Source organism: Lipotes vexillifer, unplaced genomic scaffold (assembly GCF_000442215.2).
Source record: "Lipotes vexillifer unplaced genomic scaffold, Lipotes_vexillifer_v1.1 scaffold640, whole genome shotgun sequence".
Lineage (NCBI taxonomy): Eukaryota > Metazoa > Chordata > Mammalia > Artiodactyla > Lipotidae > Lipotes > Lipotes vexillifer.
The window spans coordinates 1,183,770-1,204,627 of record NW_006773138.1 but is presented as its reverse complement, the minus strand read 5'-3'; the positions used below and the strand labels follow the sequence as shown (position 1 = coordinate 1,204,627).

At 41.3% G+C, this 20,858-nt stretch overlaps 1 protein-coding gene and 1 pseudogene across 1 annotated transcript in view; both read right to left on the bottom strand.

Annotated features, from left to right (window-relative positions):
* The window catches only part of MRPL48 (mitochondrial ribosomal protein L48), a 50,817-nt gene extending 46,964 nt beyond the window's left edge, over positions 1 to 3,853 (bottom strand). The window contains exon 1 of the mRNA XM_007448082.1: positions 3,734 to 3,853. Within this exon, the coding sequence (XP_007448144.1) occupies positions 3,734 to 3,754 (21 nt within the window). The 5' untranslated portion in view covers positions 3,755 to 3,853. The remainder of the gene's footprint in view (positions 1 to 3,733) is intronic.
* Positions 3,854 to 19,833: 15,980 nt separating this feature from the next.
* On the bottom strand, positions 19,834 to 20,048 carry LOC103069046 (H/ACA ribonucleoprotein complex subunit 3 pseudogene; annotated as a pseudogene).
* Positions 20,049 to 20,858: the final 810 nt, after the last annotated feature.

Below are 20,858 nucleotides of genomic sequence, written 5' to 3'. Positions count from 1 at the left end.
TCAGGTATACAGCAAAAGGTAGTTATATGTTTAATTAGTCTGATTTGCTGGAAATATAAGCTCCTTGAAGACAGGAACTACTACATCCCAGCATCTAGCATCCTCTCTGGCACACAGCAAGTGCTCAATAAATATTTGCTGATCAAATTAGTAAATCTCTCCAAACCTCACTTCCTTATCTCTAAACAGGTTATAAAGCAACTCATATAATAAGAACCTTCTGTATAAAAAAGTAAGTTAAATTAAAAAAAAAACAACTCATAGAGTTGTTGATACTATTAAATTAGATATTATATGAAAAGGACTTAGCAAGTGCAAGGCACATTGTTAACAGTCAAATTGGGAGCAGTGACAATAACTGTGGTGATTGTTCAGTTCCTCATTTATTAAACAATATGTACTTTAGTATGTGACAAGTGCTGAAGATAAAACCATGAACAAAATAGAGAAATGTCCCTGTCCTCCAGAACTTACAGTCTAGTAGTGACCAGGAAATAGCCAACTTCTTTACCATTTTGCTGGGCTTTTGGACTCCCTGCCCTGCTGGGCCCTCTGAAATTTCTGTCCTCCTGTTTCATATCTTCTTATGCCCTCCTAATTCATGTCTGTTGATTTGTCATTTTTTTCAATCCTCACTGCTATTTGTTCATATGAACTCTGCTCCATGTTAGTCTTCAGTGTTTCATTTGAAAACAACTTACTATGTGATCAGTCCCCAAGGTTGCTCCTTCTGGGCTAGTAAGGCTAGCATATCTTTTGTGATCACCACCCCTCCCCTAATCATATCCTTGTGGTTCAAGGGTATGGTAATCCCCGAAAAGAATGGTAATCTGAGGGTGAGTGACATCCAGACCTGAGCTTGACACTCCAACACCATCCATTTTCTCTGCAAAGTAACTCAGCAGGTGAGTCACTACCAATTCCCTGTGCATGTTGACTTCCACAGGCACCATCCTTCCATCTTGATCAAACAATACGTTTTCTGAAGTCTGATGACTATCAGCATTAGTGTCTTAATTGGATCAATGCTGCTTTACTACTTCTGTTAACCTAAAGAGGTATGTGATCCCACCCAGTTTTACTCCAGTAAAGCTGAGCTTCTCACTCACCTAAAATTTGAGATGATTTCTTAGGGTCCCAGGCACTGAGCTAAGAGTTTGAAGTTCTAGTCCCAGCTCTACTGTGTACTTACCACATAATGTCAACATTTTTTCATTCACTTGTTCATTCAATATTTATCAGGTCAAGTACACTGTAGGCTGCATATATACAGACATGAAGAAAATACAGTTGCCTACCCTCAATCTTTCTTTTTTCTTTAATTTTTTATTTTATTTTATTTTTATTTATTTATTTTTGGCTGCATTGGGTCTTCGTTGCTGCATGCAGGCTTTCTCTAGTTGCGGCGAGTGGGGGCTGCTCTTTGTTGTGGTGCGTGGGTTTCTCATTGCGGTGGCTTCTCTTGTTGCAGAGCATGGGCTCTAGGAGCACAGGCTTCAGTAGTTGTGGCATGTGGGCTCAGTAGTTGTGGCCCGCAGGCTCTAGAGGGCAGGCTCAGTAGTTGTGGCGCATGGGCTCAGTTGCTCCACGGCATGTGGGATCTTCCCGGAGTAGGGCTCGAACCCGTGTCCCCTGGATTGGCAGGCGGATTCTAACTACTGGGCCACCAGGGAAGTCCCTACCCTCAATCTTTCTAATGAGGAAAGTAGATGTGCAAATTATTTATTACACTGAAATGAGATCAGTATAATGGGCTGCACAGGTCACAAAGAAGGGAAGGACTGACAACTGGGAAGGTCAAGGAAGGTTTTCATTCCTCATTTCACAGATGACAGAAACCAAGATTATTACCAAATTAGGGAGATGCAAAATACTCAGAAGGGGAAAGGCAGTGGGGTTTTAGGAAGGGTAGAAAATCTAGGCTCCAGTTCAGCACTACCACAAAAGAGACTGTTGACCTATAAGCAAGGCATTCGTTCATTCAGGCATTTGGTAAAGCATTTGAGAACCTAGTATGTATCAGACACTGCACCAGTAGCTTCCACCTCCTTATCTGTTGTGTCTGCCAGGATTATCTCATATCATGAAGCTCAAATAAAATTATGGAAATGAAAGCAGTTTATTAACTATAGAATAATATCAATATTCCTATTTGTATAGTCCTTCACACTTAGAAAATACTCTTACATTATCTTCTAAAATCTTTACAACAATTCCATATGATGGGCACCATTATCTGCATTTACAGATAAGAAACTGAAGCACAGCGAGGTCAAATAACCTGCCTAAGGTCACACAGCTAGCAAGAGATAGAACACAGGTCTGATGCAAAACCCATGTGTTTTCCTTATAAATGTAAAGCATTAACTAACACTTCCAGACAGGCTGAGACAAGGATGGTCACAGGACTGCATATGATTAGATGCCAAAAGATAATACTAGTTAAGAGTTCAAAAAATAAACAAGCACTTTGGCTGGAATGGTCTGAAAGCTTTTAAGGAAAAGATGAGACCTGAGCTGGGCCTTGAACCATGGAGCATTTGGATAGGTGGTGAAAAAGGTGAGGGCATTCCTAGTGAGAAAGTTCCACAAGATCAAAGATTAGGAATTCAGCATTTGGTAAATAAAGAAGAGACTACCTGGCCAAAGCAATAGGGCAGAACGGAAGAGTGAAGTCAGTAACAAAGAAGTCTGGAAGGGAACAGTGGCATCAGACCCAGAGGGGCCCTATATGCCCTTGTATCTTTAGGTTATAGCCTATGACAGATTTCCATGGGCTTTTCAGGAGTATAGAATGGCCAAAAACAGTATTCCCTGAACAATGATCCCTCCCTTTCAGCATTCCTCAGAATCAAGGCTCTTAGAGCAGGTGAATGGAGCCACCAATCTGACCATCTTTAACAGTTAAATTTTAAAACTTTGATATTTTTCTATTATCCTTTCACCAGATCTAGTTAAATTCTCACAATTTGGCTAAAGTGAACAACAGAGAGTTACTTCATTAAGGACGAAGTGAGGTTTGGGACCTTAAGGAAACAAACCTAGAGACATTCAGGGGCTGCCCCAAAGTTAGGACCAGTAGATCCATGAGCAGCAATGATCGTGCTGTGTATCATGGAGTACAGTCTCCGAATTAATGCCTTGAATAAAATTTTAACATGAATTGCTAAAAAAAAAAAGTCATTATTCTAAGCAGCATGGTACAACTGAAAAAGCACAGCTGAAATCTATTAAGAGAACAAGGGAAAGTCAAGGAATGCTTTACGTGGTTCACACGGTTTTACTGCAGTCACGTAATTAAGGTTTTGTAAGTAAAAATGTTTTTTTATTATTACCCTTCCCTTGTCACCAAGTAGCCTCACATCCCAATCTGTTCAGCGAGTCAAAACGGTTTTCTTACAAAAAAATCTGGAAGCTGATGACCTAAAGCAAAAATATAATGACCTGCTCAAGGTCGTACATATTATTTGGACCTATTCCGCTGTGATTCCCATTGCGGGGCTCCGGCCAATGCGAGGCAAGGCGGGGCGTGGCGCGCGGGTTAACGCCCCGGCAGCAGACGACTAAGCGCAACCCTTTGACAAGGCGCCGCACGTGGTTCTGGGAAGAGCCTTGTTCTCTCCCAAGTTTCTTACCCGGATGTCTGCAGCAGCGTGAGAGTCCCGCGGCCACCTCGCAGCTCAGCTCTTTTCACCACCTCCCCCGCGCCCAGCGTGCGTGGAACCTACGTTACCTTTCCCAGAGCTCCATTCATCCTTCGCTGCTGCGCGGCCTGTAATTGTACCAGCTGAAGATCGGCCCAAGAAGCCGCGACCGCTGGGCGTCCGAAAACACTAACGGAACGGCCTCGATCCGGTCCGGTAACAATATCCGACCGAGACTCACTCAACTCCCGCAGCACCTTGGTTCCGGCAGCTTCTGAGACTCAGTGTCTAGAAATCGCCCACTACAGCTCAAGTGTCACCATCACTGCGATTTCTCCGGGCAGAATTAATTGCCATCTCTGTGTTGCCCCAATACTTTACACGCAATTCTGCTATTTCATCTGCCATACTATATATTAATTATTTGTTACTTTCTCTTTCCCGTGTTTGATTGCGAGTTCCTCAGGGACTGAAATTCTGCCTGATTAATTCATTCCAGCGTCTAGCACCGGACGTGGAGATCTGACTTCTAACCTCTATTTAAAAGCTGAGTGACCCTAAGTGAGCCTTTTTGACATTCAGTTGCCTCATAATAATTGATAATAACTATTTTTTATTGAGTGACCACTATGTACAGCGCATTATGCTCAGAGCATCACTTTACTCCTCATAACAAGCCTGTTAGTGAGATATTATCACTGGATTTTACATGTAAGGATATTGCAGGAGGTTAAGAGACTTGTCTAGAGCCAACGGACTGAGGCAGAGCTGAGTTTCAAACTGTCTCATTTATACAAAGTGTTTCCCCTCTGACATACCCCTTCTCACATGAGATAATGTCACAGCACACATTCATTTACTTATTTTACACACATCAACCATTTACTTAGCATGTTTTGTGCCAATCCTTTGAACCTTGGGAAGACAGAGATGAATATTTACATGGTCCCTGCCCTTAAGTGGCTCATAGAGGAGTGCATCAAACTAAAAGTTTTTCTGTGCAGCAAAGGAAATAATCAGCGAGTGAAGGGACAACTTATGGAATGGGAGAAAATGTTTGCAAATCATTCATCTGATGAGGAGTTAATATCTAAAGTATATAAGGAACTCAACTTGATAGCAAGAAAACAACCTGATTTAAAATTTGGCAAAGGATCTAAACAGACATTTCTCAGAAGACATACAAATGGTCAATAGGTATATGAAGAGACGCTCAACATCACCAATCATCAGGGAAATGCAAATCATAACCACAAAATATCATCTCACACCTGTTAGAATGGCGATTATCAAAAAGACAGAAGATAACAAGTGCTGGTGAGGATGTGGAGAAAAGGGAATCCTTGCACCCTGCTGGTGGGAATGTAAATTTATACAGCCACTATCAAAAACAGTATAAACAGTATATGTATAATGGAATATTACAACAGCATTTAAAAAGAAGGAAATCCTACCATTTGTGACAACATGGGTGAACGTGGAGGACATGATGCTAAATGAAACAAGTCAGGCACAGAAAGACAAATACTCCACAATCTCACCTATGTGGAACGTAAAATAGTCAAACTCATAGAAGCAGAGTACGGAATGGTGGTTACCAGGGGTTGGGGCAGTGGGGGTGAAGGGGAGAGGTGAGGAGATGTTAGTCAAAGGTACAAATGTCCAGTTATGCAGGATGAATAAATCTAGAGATCTAATGTACTGCATGATGATAGTTAATAACACCATATTGAATACTGGAAACAGGCTAAGAGAGTAGATTTCAGGTGCTCTCATCACGCAAAAAGCTAACTATGTGAGGAAATGGTATATTAACTAGCTTGACTGTAGTAATCATTTCACTAGGTATATGTATATCAAATCATCATATTTTACACTTTAAATATATACAATTTTTAAGTGGCTCATAGAGATTAGTAAGGAGGCCAAGTTGTAAACAATTATAAAGCAATGAGGAATTCCAGTTACAGAGATATACATATAAACTCTGTATGAAGGGAGTGCATGGTTACAAAGTCAACATCAAGTGAAATAACAAATATGCAGTTATTTTCATTGTTGCTGTTATTATTGCTGCTGCTACTGTTTTTGTTATTATTTTTGTACTTAGCAAGAAAAAGGTGTAAAAACTGGTAAATATGAATAGGTCTTCAGTAACAGGGAGTTTTTCCTTTGTTGTCAGAAACCCTGCCAAGGTACCTTGTCCTATTGCTTTATCAATCCTTCCTATGATGAAATTCCAAGGAGCTACAAAGGGCTATGTAGGTAAATCTACGTCCCCCAAAGGTAGCCCTTAACCCCTGTGGAGAAGAGTTGCTAAGAGACCACCTAAAGAGACAAATTCACAGTTAAATGATGCACTGAGCATAATGCATTGCACATAGCGGCCACTCAAATAAAAAATAGTTATTATCGGGCTTCCCTGGTGGCGCAGTGGTTGAGAGTCCGCCTGCCGATGCAGGGGACGGGGGTTCGTGCCCCAGTCCGGGAAGATCCCACATGCCGCGGAGCGGCTGGGCCCGTGAGCCATGGCTGCTGAGCCAGCGCGTCTGGAGCCTGTGCTCCGCAACGGAAGAGGCCACAGCAGTGAGAGGCCCGCATACCGCAAAAAAATTTAAAATAGTTATTATCAATTTTTATGAGGCAATTGAATGTTGGAAGATTCACTTAGGGTCAATCAGCTTTTACATCGAGGTTAGAAGTCGGATCTACACATCTTGTGCCAGATGCTGGAATGAATTAATCAGACAGGATGTCAGTCCTTGAGGAACTCACAATCAAACATGGGAAAGAGAAAGTAACAAATAATTAATACATAGTATGGCAGATGAAATAGCAGAATTGTGTGTAAAGTATTGGGGGCAGCACAGAGATGGCAATTCATTCTTCCTGGTGAAATAGCAAACAAGTCATAGCTCCACCACAGGTTGTTGTCTGCATGGGTATCTAAAAGCTGTTGGGATTTTTAGAAGTGAATTTTTAAAAAAAATAAATTTATTTATTTATTTTTGGCTGCGTTGGGTCTTCATTGCTTGCTGTGCGCGGGCTTTCTCTAGTTGCAACAAGCGGGGGGCTACTCTTCGTTGCGGTGTGCGGGCTTCTCATTGTGGTGGCTTCTTGTTGTGGAGCAATGGCTCTAGGCGCACGGGCTTCAGTAGTTGTGGCACGTGGGCTCAGTAGTTGTGGCGCACGGGCTTTGTTGCTCCGCGGTTTGTGGGGTCTTCCCAGACCAGGGATCAAACCAGTGTCCCCTGCATTGGCAGGCGGATTCTTAACCACTGTACCACCAGGGAAGTCCCAGAAGTGAATTTTTAAATCGAAAAAACAGAACAAAACAAAACACTTCAAGTTCTTAGTGTGTCAGGTCAGATCTTTTCAGGTTATTCTCCCAATAACCCTGTGAAGCTGGGGATCATTGTACTTATTTCATAGATGAGGAACAGAGGCACAAAGAAGTTACCTAGTTAACATAAGGCACACTGTAAGTGATGAGCTGGCTAATTTCAGCACCTGTGCTCCTTCGGCTCCATAGGACTGCAAATATAGGTTTCCAAAAGGGCAGGTTGGCTAAGCCAGAGAGTTTTTTCCTTGTCTAGTCCAGGTAAATCCTATCTGGTAAGATACAAATCCATCTTTGTGTTGTTCCTACACTCTGAGAAGGGAGGAAGCTGAAGGGAAGAGGTAAAAAGAAGGGAACAATTAGTTCTATGTATCGAAGTAAAAGGCTTCCCTTTTAAACTAGAATACTTTAAAAGGTCAGGAATCAAGGACCCAAAAGGGAGGTGAAATCAGCATACATGATGTAAAGATACTTTAGCAATATCTATTAATGTATTGGAATCTATATTTTTGTTGCCAAGCTTTGTTGATTATGTCATGAGTTATAAAGGTATATGAGCTTACTGAACTTTCCAGAAGGAAACTTTCATATAGATATCAGATATCCTTCCCTATCCATTATTTTGTAGCTTCTCTGACTTATTTTGTCTCCAGACTCTAAAAACTAAAACTCTCTTGGGAATACCAAGACATACCTCAACACAGGCTATTTTCCAGGTACTAAGGCTCCTACCTTTTTGCTTCATCCTTTTATAGACTTGTCTTTGTATCTCCATTATCTACTCCAGGGCCTGAACCATGGTAATATGCATCTGGTGAACTGATTGAAATCTTCCTCTTCTTCTAGCTCTTTTTTCTCCTACCTCTAACCCATCTCTACAATGGCATTTCTGTCTGCACTTTCACAAGTGGCATAGTAGAGACATAAGGAGACATAAGGATGAGAGAATATGTATTGATTCCAATCCTGCTTCAGCCATTTACTCACTATGTGGTTTTGAAAAAGAGGGAGCGATGAATGTCTGGGGAACTTCAAGTCTGGCTGAAATGTAGACAGAGAGAAAAAATGGTGAGAGGAAGATCAGAGGAGACTAGAGAGGAAGAACAGAGTCACATCATTAAAACCTAGACCAAAGGGTTGGGGAAGCTTTGACCAGCCAGGAGCCAGTGAAGAGTGGAATAGTGAAGGAGAGAATGGAGCCAGCGAGTCCAGCCAGAAGACTAAGGGAGGAATTTTTTAAACTGGATTTCCAGTTTATTATAAAAAGATATGATAAAGACTATAGATGAACACCCAGATGGAAGAGATGCATAGGGCAAAGTATGGGGAAAGGAGGAGGAGCTTCCATACTTTCTCTGAGCACACCACTCTCCCCAAATCTTCAGGTGCTCATCAACCTGGAAGCTCCCTAAGGGAGTAATATAAGAGAGAAGAAGGAAGGCCTAAATTAAGGCACTGATAGAGATGGAGAGGAATTAATATAAGTGATGTTAAGGAGGTATAATGACCAGAAATGGTGCCTGATTAGATGTGGGCAGTAAGGGACATTCTGAGTTATATCCTGGGATGAGTACTGAGTACCCGTCTACAAACAGGTGGCAGAGAAGCCAGTTCCCCATTCTCCCAGGCATACGATATGCTGCTTCCCCTCTCTTTATTTTCTAGAAGCCTCTTGGGCCATCAGCCTAAAGTAGGAAAGAGATTGAGGCTCAACAAATCCCTTGTGACCTCCCCATTGGGAGAAATAGAAGAAAAGGGATGGAACATTTGAATGCCACCTGTAAGGGCTGCCTGAAGTAAATCCTTTAGGCCTAAATTCTGGATAGTTTTGCCTTCATGATGCAGGGATACTGGAGGGGAGGCAGCTAAGACAGTAGGGCTAAGGAAGAGGTAACCAAATAGTAAATTATGATCACTTCACTTTTAAAATGATTTGACAAATCCCTCTCTCCCTCTCCTCCAAGCCATTCTTAATGCTGCCATCAGAGTGATATTTCTAATCACAAATATAACAAATACGACCACGTCACTTCCCTGTCCAAGGACGTTTAATGCTCCCCCCACACTACCTGCAGCAGTGCTGCCCAACAGAACTTTCTGCAAATATGTAAATGTTCTATTATCTGCTCTGTCCAGTATGGTAGCTACCAACCACTATGGCAATTGAGTACTTGAAATGTGACAAGTGCAACCTAGAAATTGGATTTTAATTTAATTTTAATTAAAATGTAAATAGCAACATATGGCTAGTGGCTCCCTAGAGTAGCCTATAGGATTAAGTCCAAACTCCTGGATACAACATACCAAGTCCTTCACTCTCTAGAACTTGTCTACCTATCTAGCCTCATTTGCCACCCTTTTCAACACAAATATTACTCCCCAGTCAACATAAATTCCTGTAATTCTTCAACCATGATATACTCTCTCACACCTCCCTGCCTTTGTACCTGCAATTTTCTCTGCTGAAATGACCTTTCTTTACTCATCCACCTGGAAAACTCCTACTTCTCTTTAAAAGACACAAGTTGAATGTTACCTTTCCTATTTAGCCTCTTGCATGCATTTCACAGGAAGGTATGGTCCCTCCACTATACTTCTCTGGCCTATTTTTCATGTCCTCAACACAGCATATTGTAACTATTTGCTCACTTGTATATCTTTCCCACTAGACTGTGGACATTATTTATTTATTTATGTATTTATGTATTTATTTATTTGGCTGTGCCAGGTCTTAGTTGCGGCATGCAGGATCTTCATTGCCAAGTGTGGGATCTTCAGTTGCAGCGTGCAGGTCCTTAGTTGTGGCATGTGGAATCTAGTTCCCTGACCTGGTATGGAACCCGGGCCCCCTGCATTGGGAGCTCCAAGTCTTAGCCACTGGACCACCAGGGAAGTCCCAATTGTGAGCATTTTTAAAAGAGTATTCTTTTTTATTCCACCTCAAAGATTAACACAGATAATCAAACCACCTACATGAACATTATGCAGTTTTACAAAGGTAGGATGATAGGTATGTTTTCTCACTTTGTAGATGGCAAAACTAAGGGAAGAAGATAGGTGGCTTGCCTAAGCTTAAACACCTTGTACATGACAAAAACAGGGTAATGACAATAGATTTTATTAGCTCTGGAAGTCCATTCTTATGGTCAACAACAGCAAAAAGCAAACTGGAAGCTCTGAGATCCTTCCATTGCCAATCCTAAATCTCAAACCAACACTTGGTGAATTGGCATTTACAAAACACACATGAATTTGGGCCCCAAGCAACTTAACTGAGGAACTAACAATGAGGTCAGTCTTTTCCCGGATAAGAATGGAGGCTAAATGCACTGAAGCACCAACTTCTTCAGCTTTGTAAATTTCTCCTCCCCCTCAAAACAGATGTCTCCCAATCTTTTTTTTTTTTTGCGGTATGCGGGCCTCTCACTGCTGTGGCCTCTCCGTTGAGGAGCACAGGCTCCAGACCTGCAGGCTCAGTGGCCATGGCTCACGGGCCCAGCCACTCCGCGGCATGTGGGATCTTCCCGGATCGGGGCATGAACCCGTGTCCCCTGCATCAGCAGGCGGACTCTCAACCACTGCGCCACCAGGGAAGCCCATGTCTCCCAATCTTTGTCCACTTAATGTTATACTTAGTCCTGTGTAGCACATTCTTAAAGGAATATTCTTCATTTTTCTTTGTAACCCCAGCATTTGGCACAGTTTGTAGAACACAATGAGGTTCCTAAAATGATAAATGGAATAATGAATGAATGAATATTTATAGGTTCCTAGATATAATTATGGATTTTAGATTTTTTTTTTCCAGATCTTGCACCACACACACACACACAAAAGCATGGAGAAACTTTTGCCTTTCTGGCTTTATTTTTACAAGCCAGTTGTCTTTAAAAGCTTTTAAAAATATCTGTTCCAGCCCACAGCACAACCACGTCTGAGAAAGCTTTAGGGAACAAGAGAGAATAAAGGGAGACCCTTTAAAAGAATATGTTTGATCTCAGGTTAAACTTCCTTTAAAGTAATAATTCTGTGGTACCTATTATAAAAAGTTTCCCAAGGGTGTCAAATAGCTCTAATTTTTGGCTTAAGTGAAAATATATGCATTAAGCTACCTCCAACTGAAACCTATTTTAGCTTCAAGTAGGACTCTTCTGCTTCTATTTTTTTGTATAGTTTTGGTACAAAGAAAATCATACTTGAAAGGGAAAAAAAAAAAAAGAAGGCCAGAGGCGGAAGAGAGCTGGCTACCTAAAAAAAGCCAGAAAGAAATGGTGCTGACTCCCCAGCCTGTACTTTACCAGGAGTTTTCTGCTTATGCAGGGCTGGGCTGAGTGAGTGGGGATTACCTAACTCCAGAGAGAGGGAGAAAGGATGATGGAAGAGGGTGCAAGAGGGAAGCTCAAGTGGTTAGTGAGATCTTAGAAGCCCATAAGAAGAGAGGGAGAGGGTGCAAAGAACCTCTCACCAAGCAGCTATGTGTTCAACTCAGTTGAGAATCTTTCTAGAAGCCCAGAACCTGTGTTCAGGTTGGTCCAGCCTGGGCTCCAGCACAGGGATACTGGGAGAGTACCACTGCAGCACGAAGCTCCTCCAGCATAGGGATACTGGGGTACTTGGATACCTGAGAGGCCATCCTCTCCCATCCCTTTCAGGTTGGCCTGCACTAAACCGCCTTTTTAATGTACACCATTACTCGACATACAAAAAACTCTTCTTACGGACTAGGAAGAATCCTTTGTGCTGCTGCTACTCAAGCCCCAGATATCACATGTGTACTAAAAAACAGAAACAGAAAAGCCATAATTTCACTCTAGCAACCTACTCATAGTTGCTAGTGTAATTTTCCTCCCTGGCAGCTTGGCATAGGAGACACAAGTGCAGATTTTACAAAATCATGATGTGGAGGCTGATTTTGAAATAAATTCCTCAGAAGATGGGAATACTTTCTTGACCTACTGAGATAGGAGCTTCTAACCTTCATCTCCAATTATCCTATCCTCCAATTATCTGACTTTATTTGAATGCCTCCTCCTCTTTACCTCCACATCTACTTCCCAAGATCCACTTTCACTGTCTCTCACCTGAACTATTGTGCTGGCTTCTAATTGATCTACAGCCTTCAGTCTCATCCCCACTCCAGTTTATTTCCAAAAGCTGCCTTCCTGAAGTATATATCATGGAGATCATGATTTAAAAAACAACATTTAAAAACAAACCCAAACCTTCAATAGCTACTTATAGCCTTCCAATTTAACAACATACTCCTTTCCTTGGAATTCATAACTCTCATGATCTATCTCCAATTTACCATTCCAACCACTCCTATTTATATACCCATTGCTTCTATTACACTGATAACTCCGTTCAACCTATTTTCCTATACCTCCCTTTTGGACTTTACCACTTGTATTATAGTTCTTTACAGATGTGTTTGTCTGACCCCCAGATGATGCTCTTTGATTTTAGAATCCCTGTGTGATTCAGCATTGTGTTTCTCTCAGCATCTTTATTGCATGTACATATTGGAGGCACCAGAAAATATCTGTGGACAAACACTGGGCTTGCTGATGAATACTAACATCTTTGGCCCCAAGTTTCCTAATCAAAATATAAATCGTTCTCATGATATGCTACTCCTATTTGAGTCTCTGAGGACTGTTTCTTAAAAATGGGGGGGAGGGCATACTTACTGCAAAACATTTGGAGAAGATAGAAAATTATAAACAAATAGGGCTTCCCTGGTGGCGCAGTAGCTCAGAATCTGCCTGCCAATGCAGGAGACACAGTGTGTGCAGAGGCCCACAACCAGAGAAAGCCTGCACACAGCAATGAAGACCCAACGCAACCAAAAATAAATAAACAAATAAATTTATTTTAAAAAAAGAATCCGCTTGCCGATGCAGGGGACACGGGATCGTGCCCCGGTCCAGGATGATCCCACATGCCGTGGAGCGGCTGCGCTCATGAGCCACCGTTGAGCCTGCGCGTCCGGAGCCTGTGCTCCGCAACGGGAGAGGCCACAGCAGTGAGAGGCCCACTTATCGCAAAAAAAAAAAAAAAAATTCCTCCTGCCAATGCAAGGGACATGGGTGCAAGCCCTGGTCCAGGAAGATCCCACATGCCGCAGAGCAACTAAGCTCGTGCGTCACAACTACTGAGCCTACGCTGTAGAGCCCGCAAGCCACAACTACTGGAGCCCACACGCCTAGAGCCTGTGCTCTGCAGCAAGAGAAGCCACTGCAATGAGAAGCCCGCACGCTGCAATGAAGAGTAGCCCCTGCTCGCCGCAACTAGAGAAAGCCTGCGCCCAACGCAGTCAAAAATAAATATAAATAAAATAAATAAATTTATTTAAAAAAATAAACAAAATCAACACTACCCAAAGACAGCCAGTACGGTAACATTTCATTATATTTCTCTTTTATCCATGCATTTAAAAAATAATTTTAATATGGTCTGCATTCCAATTTTAGAGGTAGTTTTGTTTCCAGTATATTATAACATAATCTATACCATAGTTTACTAAAAAAAACTCATTGCAAATATCATATTGTAGCTGAATAATATTCTATTACAAAGATGTATCATTGGATCCTAAATTGTCTACTTTTAATATTATAGATTATACTATAGTTTCATGTTAAAATTACTTCCTAATGATAGCTATCATGAGAAGCAGAATTACTTACAGATAGATTCATTTGAGGCTTTTGATATAGTTTGTCAAATTGCTATCACTTTATTTCTCTGTATTTCCTGTTTTACCACACCTCCAGAAACATTGAATATTAATATATTTGAAAACTTTCCAAATTTTGTTAAGTAAAAAATTTCATATCAAAAATCTTTTCAAATTTGATAGAGTATAAATTGCATAGTTTTCATTTTCTGTTGACAGTATGATTGAAACTTTCCCATGCTTTGTTATACAATTTTATTTCCTTTGTGAATTGCTGGTTACCCATTTATCCTTTGGAGTCTTAATACTTTTATTCCTGTCAATCTCAGCCTTTTATACATACTCTTATCATGTTTTAGGAAGCAGCTTATATTCAGGGAAAGAAAATCACACTGGGGTTCAAGAAACCTGTTTTCAAGTCCCAGCACTACCATTATGTGACCCCGAGCAAGTCACTTCTCTCCAGACTTCAATATCCAAAACTGTACAATAAGGATGATACCCTAGGAGCTCTAAGATCAAGGGAAAGGCCAAGTATATAGGGCTACCCTCCAAAACTCCTGCCTTCTTCTTTAATTAGAACAGCTCCCTTTTAATCCATTATATGTATATACAATTCTGAAGGCCCTCCATCTCTAATGGTCTTGTATTCCATTATTCTACCATACATAGGCAGTTCGTTATTCTTTCCACTTTATAGATGAGGAAACTAAAGCTCAATCCAAGTGAACAGATTATTCTTCAAGTCTGGCTAAGAGGAGGCCAGACCTTCCAACTCTATTGTGGGCCCTAGCCCCTTCTCAAATCTAGAACCACCCTCTCTTGCTGAATTCCAACTCTTCCTGAGACTGGACTGCTCAGCATTTCAGGGTCCTCCAGCAAGTGTATCCCTACCATGAAATGCTCAACAAATCTCCACCCTAAATCACTCAAGGTAACCCTGTTCCTTCCAAGCCAAAGAGGTAAATTCTTCTGAGTAAAACAGAAGTCACCCTTTGTTGATAATGCTCTCATGAAGAAGTGGTCACTGAACTCATGAAGGACTCCCTTACATGCACAGTCATATAGGCCTAGGGGAGTTACTATGCCACTTGACCTTTGCCATATCTTCTCCCCCAATTTTTCTGGATTATGATTCTTCAAAAGTTTCAAAACTTTCTTTAAAAAATGTTTATGCCATCTAATAATAACAGCAACACGGTGCTTTCTTTTTCCTGAAACACCTTCACAGACATTTTCTCAAATATTCTTCACCACAATCTTATAAAGAAAGTAAAGAGGAGGCTTCCCTGGTGGCGCAGTGGTTGAGAGTCAGCCTGTCGATGCAGGGGACGCGGGTTTGTGCCCCGGTCTGGAAAGATCCCACATGCCGCGGAGCGGCTTGGCCCGTGAGCCACGGCCGCTGAGCCTGCGTGTCCGGAGCCTGTGCTCCGCAACAGGAGAGGCCACAACAGTGAGAGGCCCGCGTACTGCAAAAAAAAAAAAAGAAAGTAAAGAGGGACTTACATCCTCATCACAAGATGAGGAAATTAAGACTTAGAGGATTGAAGTGACTTGCTCAACATCACACAGCTAGAAAGTGGACTCAGGTTTTAGCCTCCTAGCCCAATGCTCTTTTCATCCAGCCTCTACCTCTCAACATTATCTCATTTGATAATTGTTACTTGGAGACCCACATTCAGGCCAATTTATCATTATTACAGTCCCCCTGAGCAGTCAGTCCCTTTACTCCCATGGAAAGTCCCATGGGAGGGAACAAAAGAGATCAAAACTTATTTCTCTCCTGTCAAGTAAATAAATAAGTGAATAAAATCATGGAAAACTCCCCCTTCTCTATCCTGCTTATCTGCCTAATTAGAAACTGTAGTGCAAGACAACATTTAGATAACTAGGAAAGCTCCTACCAGAAGTTGGGGCTGGAAGACCTAACATATTTCTTGACCAGGCTGTGAAGAGTTGTTATAGACATTTTAACACAGGAGAAAGATTGAGTACATCTAGTAAGAGGTGACATCTTAAATGTAAAGGACCCAACTTTTTTTTCTTTAATGTATGTTTATTTATTTGGCTGCATTGGGTCTTCGTTGCTGCACGCAGGCTTTCTCTAGTTGTGGCGAGTGGGGGCTACTCTTCGATGCGGTACGACGGCTTCTCATTGCAGTGGCTTCTCTTGTTGTGGAGCCCGGGCTCCAGACACGAGGACTTCAGTAGTTGTGGCTCGCAGGTTCTAGAGCACACGCTCAGTAGTTGTGGCGCAGGGTCTTGGTTGCTCTGCAACATGTGGGATCTTCCCGGACCAGGGATCAAATCCGTGTTCCCTGCATTGGCAGGCGGATTCTTAACCACTGTGCCACCAGGGCAGTCCGAAAAGACCCAACTTTTGAGAAGCCTCTGATTATTAGATACTCCTACATTTGGTGAAAGTTTGGTTTTGTTTCTTCAGAGATCCTTACCACCCCAAGATATTATGATTCTGAGTTTCTCAAGAGTGTAATACTCTAGAATCCTAAGACTGTAAAGTGTCTAAAGGCTCTAAAATCTTGTAATTCTTGTGGAACAACTTTACAAAGGGAAGATCAAGTTGCGGAGTAGCCAGTTCTTAGCTGTCTCTCCTTCTCTACCTGCCCCACCCCTAACCTGCTATTCACTTAAATCTCCAAGTATTTAATTGCCCATTGGAGAAATACAAAAATTATGGCACTGTTCATCCATGGAATACTTTATACTATATATTCAATTAAAATGACGAAGAGAAATACTTACTTTGTAACTAAGAATACATGACTTTATATAGCATTACCCCAATTGTGTTAAAATAGATACACAGAAAAAAAAAAAAGGAAGAATGACAAAAATCAGTCATGATTATTTCTGGCTGGTGGGATATCAGCATTTTTCTTTTCATTATGCTTTCCCAAATTTCCTAAATTATGAATATATTTTTATAATCAGAAAAAAAATGTTTTAAGTTCAAACGTATTAGGCCACACCTGGCGCCGCCAATTTATTGTTAGGTTACAGAGATGAGTCATCTCAAAGGCGAGGGAGGGGCCATTTGAGCCTGGGCATTGACAAGGGCTGGCTTTAAAGGGGAGGAATGAGCACTGGATAGGGTGAGGGCTGATCAGTTCAGTTCGAGTTCAACCCGGAAGCGCTGACGGTGGCACACGACAGGGCAAAATCCAGCCACAAGAACTGGGAATAACGTGGCAACCACAATATGCCAGCAAGGCCCATCTCACCCAAGACGCGCCGGCGGCCCTCTGGCGCACGCCCCTGGTGAGTTCCCGCCGCTTGCCTTTCCCCATTGGTCCGCTGAAGCTCATTTGGCTCCTAGTGCCCGCCCCTCTGGGGCGTACGAGAGGTGGTGCATCCCTCCCCCACTTCCGACAGGAGCAGCCATACTGAGTGTGGCGGGACCAAGACGGGTTAGGGGAGCAGTTCGCTCCTTGGCCTCCGCTTTTATCCTCCCAGTGTTTCTCTTTAGTCTCGGTTTATCAGGACCCAGAGGAAAGGGCGGTTTGCCAGTTGGTAGCGGGGCGTTCGTGTGAAGTGCAGAGGTTTCCTTCACTGCCTCCAGTTCCCAGGAGGCCGGCGGGTTTTAGTTTTCAAAAGGAGATGTCATCACAAAACCTTTCCAAGGTCCTAATGCCCTGTGGTTAGGAACTCAGAGCCACTTAAAATCAGATCCTTAGAGATAGGGTGACCATATAATTTATTGTTAAAACTGGCACAGATTTGAAAGCCTAAGGTGATACTATTAATTACCATTGGCCCAACAGTCATATATGTGGACTGTTCTGGAATTTAGAGCCACCCTACTCCAGATCAAGTCTTAGGCCCAGGTTTTTGTTTGTGTGTGCGTGTGTGCACGTGCGCGCGCACGCTGAAATGTATGTACGGAACACTTCCATTTTAATCATTTTTATTTTTTTTTATTTTACTGTAGTTGATATACAGCGTTATATTGGTTTCAGGTTTACAATGTAGTAATTCTATATTTTTATAGATTATTCTCCGTTTAAAGTTATAACATTGGCTCTACATTAGATGCTTGTATCTTATTCATTTTATATCTTCTACTTCTTGCCTCTTAATCCCCTTAACCTATCTTGTCCCTCCCCCACCCCTCTCCACAACGGTGACCACTAGTTTGTTCTCTGTATCTGTGTCTGTTTGTTTCTTGTTATATTCATTTGCTTATTTTTTAGTTTCCACATATAAGTGAAAACACAGTATTTGATTTATTTCACTAAGCATAATACCCTCTAGCTCCAGCCATGTTGTTGCAAATCCTTTTTAATCATTTTTAAGTGGCATTAACTACATTCACAGTGTAGTGCAACTGTCACCATTATCTGTTTCCAAAATTTTTTATCACCTCAAATAGAAACTCTACCATTTGACAATAACTCCCCATTACCCCATTTCACCAGCCCCTGGTAGTCTTTTTGAATTTGCCTTTACTAGATAATTCACATAAGTGGAATCATGCAATATTTGTCCTTTTATGTCTGACTTACTTCCTCAGTATAATGTTTTCAAGGTTCATCCATATTGTAGCATGTATCAGTACTTCATTCCATTTTATGGCTGAATAAAATTCCATTGTATGGTTATATCACAATTTGTTTTTCCATTTATTAGCTAGCTGATGGACGCTTGGGTTGTTTCTACCTTTTGGCTATTGCAAATAACACTGCTATGAAAACTCCCGTACAAGTATTTTGTTTGATTCCCTGCTTTCAGTTCTCTTGAGTATATACTTAGGAGTAGGATTGTTGGGTCATATGGTAATTCTATGTTTAAGCTTTTTGAGGACCTGTCGTACTGTTTTCCACAGCAGCTGTACCATTTTACACTCTCATCAAAACTAGATAAGGGGGGACTTCCGTGGTGGTGCAGTGGTTAAGAATCCGCCTGCCAATGCACGGGCATGAATTCAATCCCTGGTCCAGGAAGATCCCACATGCTGCTGAGGAACTAAGCCCCTGCGCCACAAGTAGTGAGCCCACGTGCCACAACTACTGAAGCCCATGCACATAGAGCCCTGCTCTGAAACAAGAGAAGCCACCGCAATGAGAAGCCCGCTTACCACAACGAAGAATAGCTCCCACTCACTGAAACTAGAGAAAGCCTGCACACAGCAACAAAGACCTAATGCAGCCAAAAAATAAATAAAATTAAAAAAAAAACAACAATGGATAAGTGTTCCAATTTCTCTACATCCTCACGAAAACTTGTTATTTTCCATTTTTTATTTTATTTATTTATTTAACATAAATAAGCAGGATCAACAAGCAGGATCCTGGTTTACTTCAGGACATAAAGTTTATAGAATGGGTCTTTAATTCATGGCCTGGGATACCAAGATTTTAGAAATCTAAATCTTTACTGGCTGAGTTACATGAAGGGCTCCCTGTTCAGGCCAAGAGCCAAAATGTCAATTTCACTTAAATTTTTTTTCTACCAGTGTACATTAATAGAAATGCCCTTGCAAAATTTGACTTTAAAAAAAATTGGGCACATATGTCTGAAGTTTAAAATCATTTTATTCAACAAATATCTACAGAGAACTTTAGGTCTGTTACCATCTTTATTCTTATTTTGTTCATTAATTTGTAAGGTAAATATTACGAATTTCTCTTTCTCTGAGATTTACATGGTGCTCTCTATTAAGGCTTGAACGAGGCTAGTCCTTCCAGCATGTGTCCAAGTCAAGATGAAATGTGGTGTATATGTAGTGCCAATGCTTCCCCATCACATTCATTTCTGGACATCTTTAAGTACCATATTTTTTTCCTTCAAGACAATAAGGTTTGGGATAGAGAGCAATTAGAAATCACAAGGATAGGAAGGATTTTTAGACTCTGTCCTAATTGGAGTAGGTGGTAATGTTGGTGGGGTCATATTATGTTTGTTTTTTCTTCAAATCATTTTAATAACCTGGCAGTGATTCAAAGTATAAGAAGATTCAAACGTCTTCCCTTTAAAGGGGATGCTACCATGATTGCCTCACAACAAGCATGATCCAAGGCAGTCATGAGACTGGAACCCAAAGAGTAAGGGTTGTAGGAAAGCTTCAAGGCTCACAGGTTGAAGAGCTTGGTTTCAGAAAGTCTCTTGAGGGCGAGCAGACAGCAGAAGAGACCTGAAATTTTAAGAGATCCTCAGAGGATGGGGTGCAATTGCTGGGTCATGAGCACCTTAAAACATGCCTTGATGGTAATTTGGTGTCAAGAGTATTTGTCGCCTGGGAGAACTGAGCAGGATGGGCCACGCAGGTTTGTTGTCTCATAGGGTCAAGCTTCTTCAGCGAATAGATCCGGTCTCCCTGCTCATTGAGATAATACTGGAGAAACATGACCACACCAAAGCCAGAGGGTCCAATTCCGTCTGCCCATATTATGTTGTACTTTAAAAAAAATATGGAAGTTTTTACTTTTGGAAATTAAAAAAAAGAATCTGTCCAAAATAGAAGCTGCATTCACTAAGCAGTCAATTCTGTAAGTGAAGAAATTGCCAATTAAAAACATTTTATTTATTTATTTATTTATTTATTTTGGCTGCACCGTGTCTTAGCTGCAACACGCAGGATCTTCCTTGCAGCATGCAGGATCTTTAGTTGTGGCACACAGGCTATTAGTTCTGGCCTGCGGGCTTCTTTGGTTGCAGCATGAGGACACTTAATTGCAGCATGCCTGTGGGATCTAGTTTCCCGACAAGGGATCAAATTTAATGACTCTAAACAAACACTTAAGAAGATGGTACTTAAAGGAAGCCTATGACCCCTTTGCAATGGATGAATTGTTTTGCAATGTGAGTAATTTCATTCTCTAATTTATGAGTTTATAAGTAAAATGGGTTAATAGTTCAGATACTAATGTTAAGTTTTCTATCAAATAATACAAAAGGGATGTTATCCCAAGGGGAAAAGAGTAACATCCCTATATAAACATGTTTTTTTTTGCATCTTTCCCTCCAAATGATAACTATTGAGTTCTTTCTCTGTGCAGGCACTATGCTACATGCTTTACAGACATTATTTAATTTAATTCTGATGGAGAAACCAAGGCTAGAGAGGTTGGAGATGTGACCCAATATTTTTTTAGGATATCTGGTGATCTTGTAAACACTAACAACAGAAGCACAACTGCATGCAACATTTTTCTTAAGTGAAGAGTTTTAAAGCACT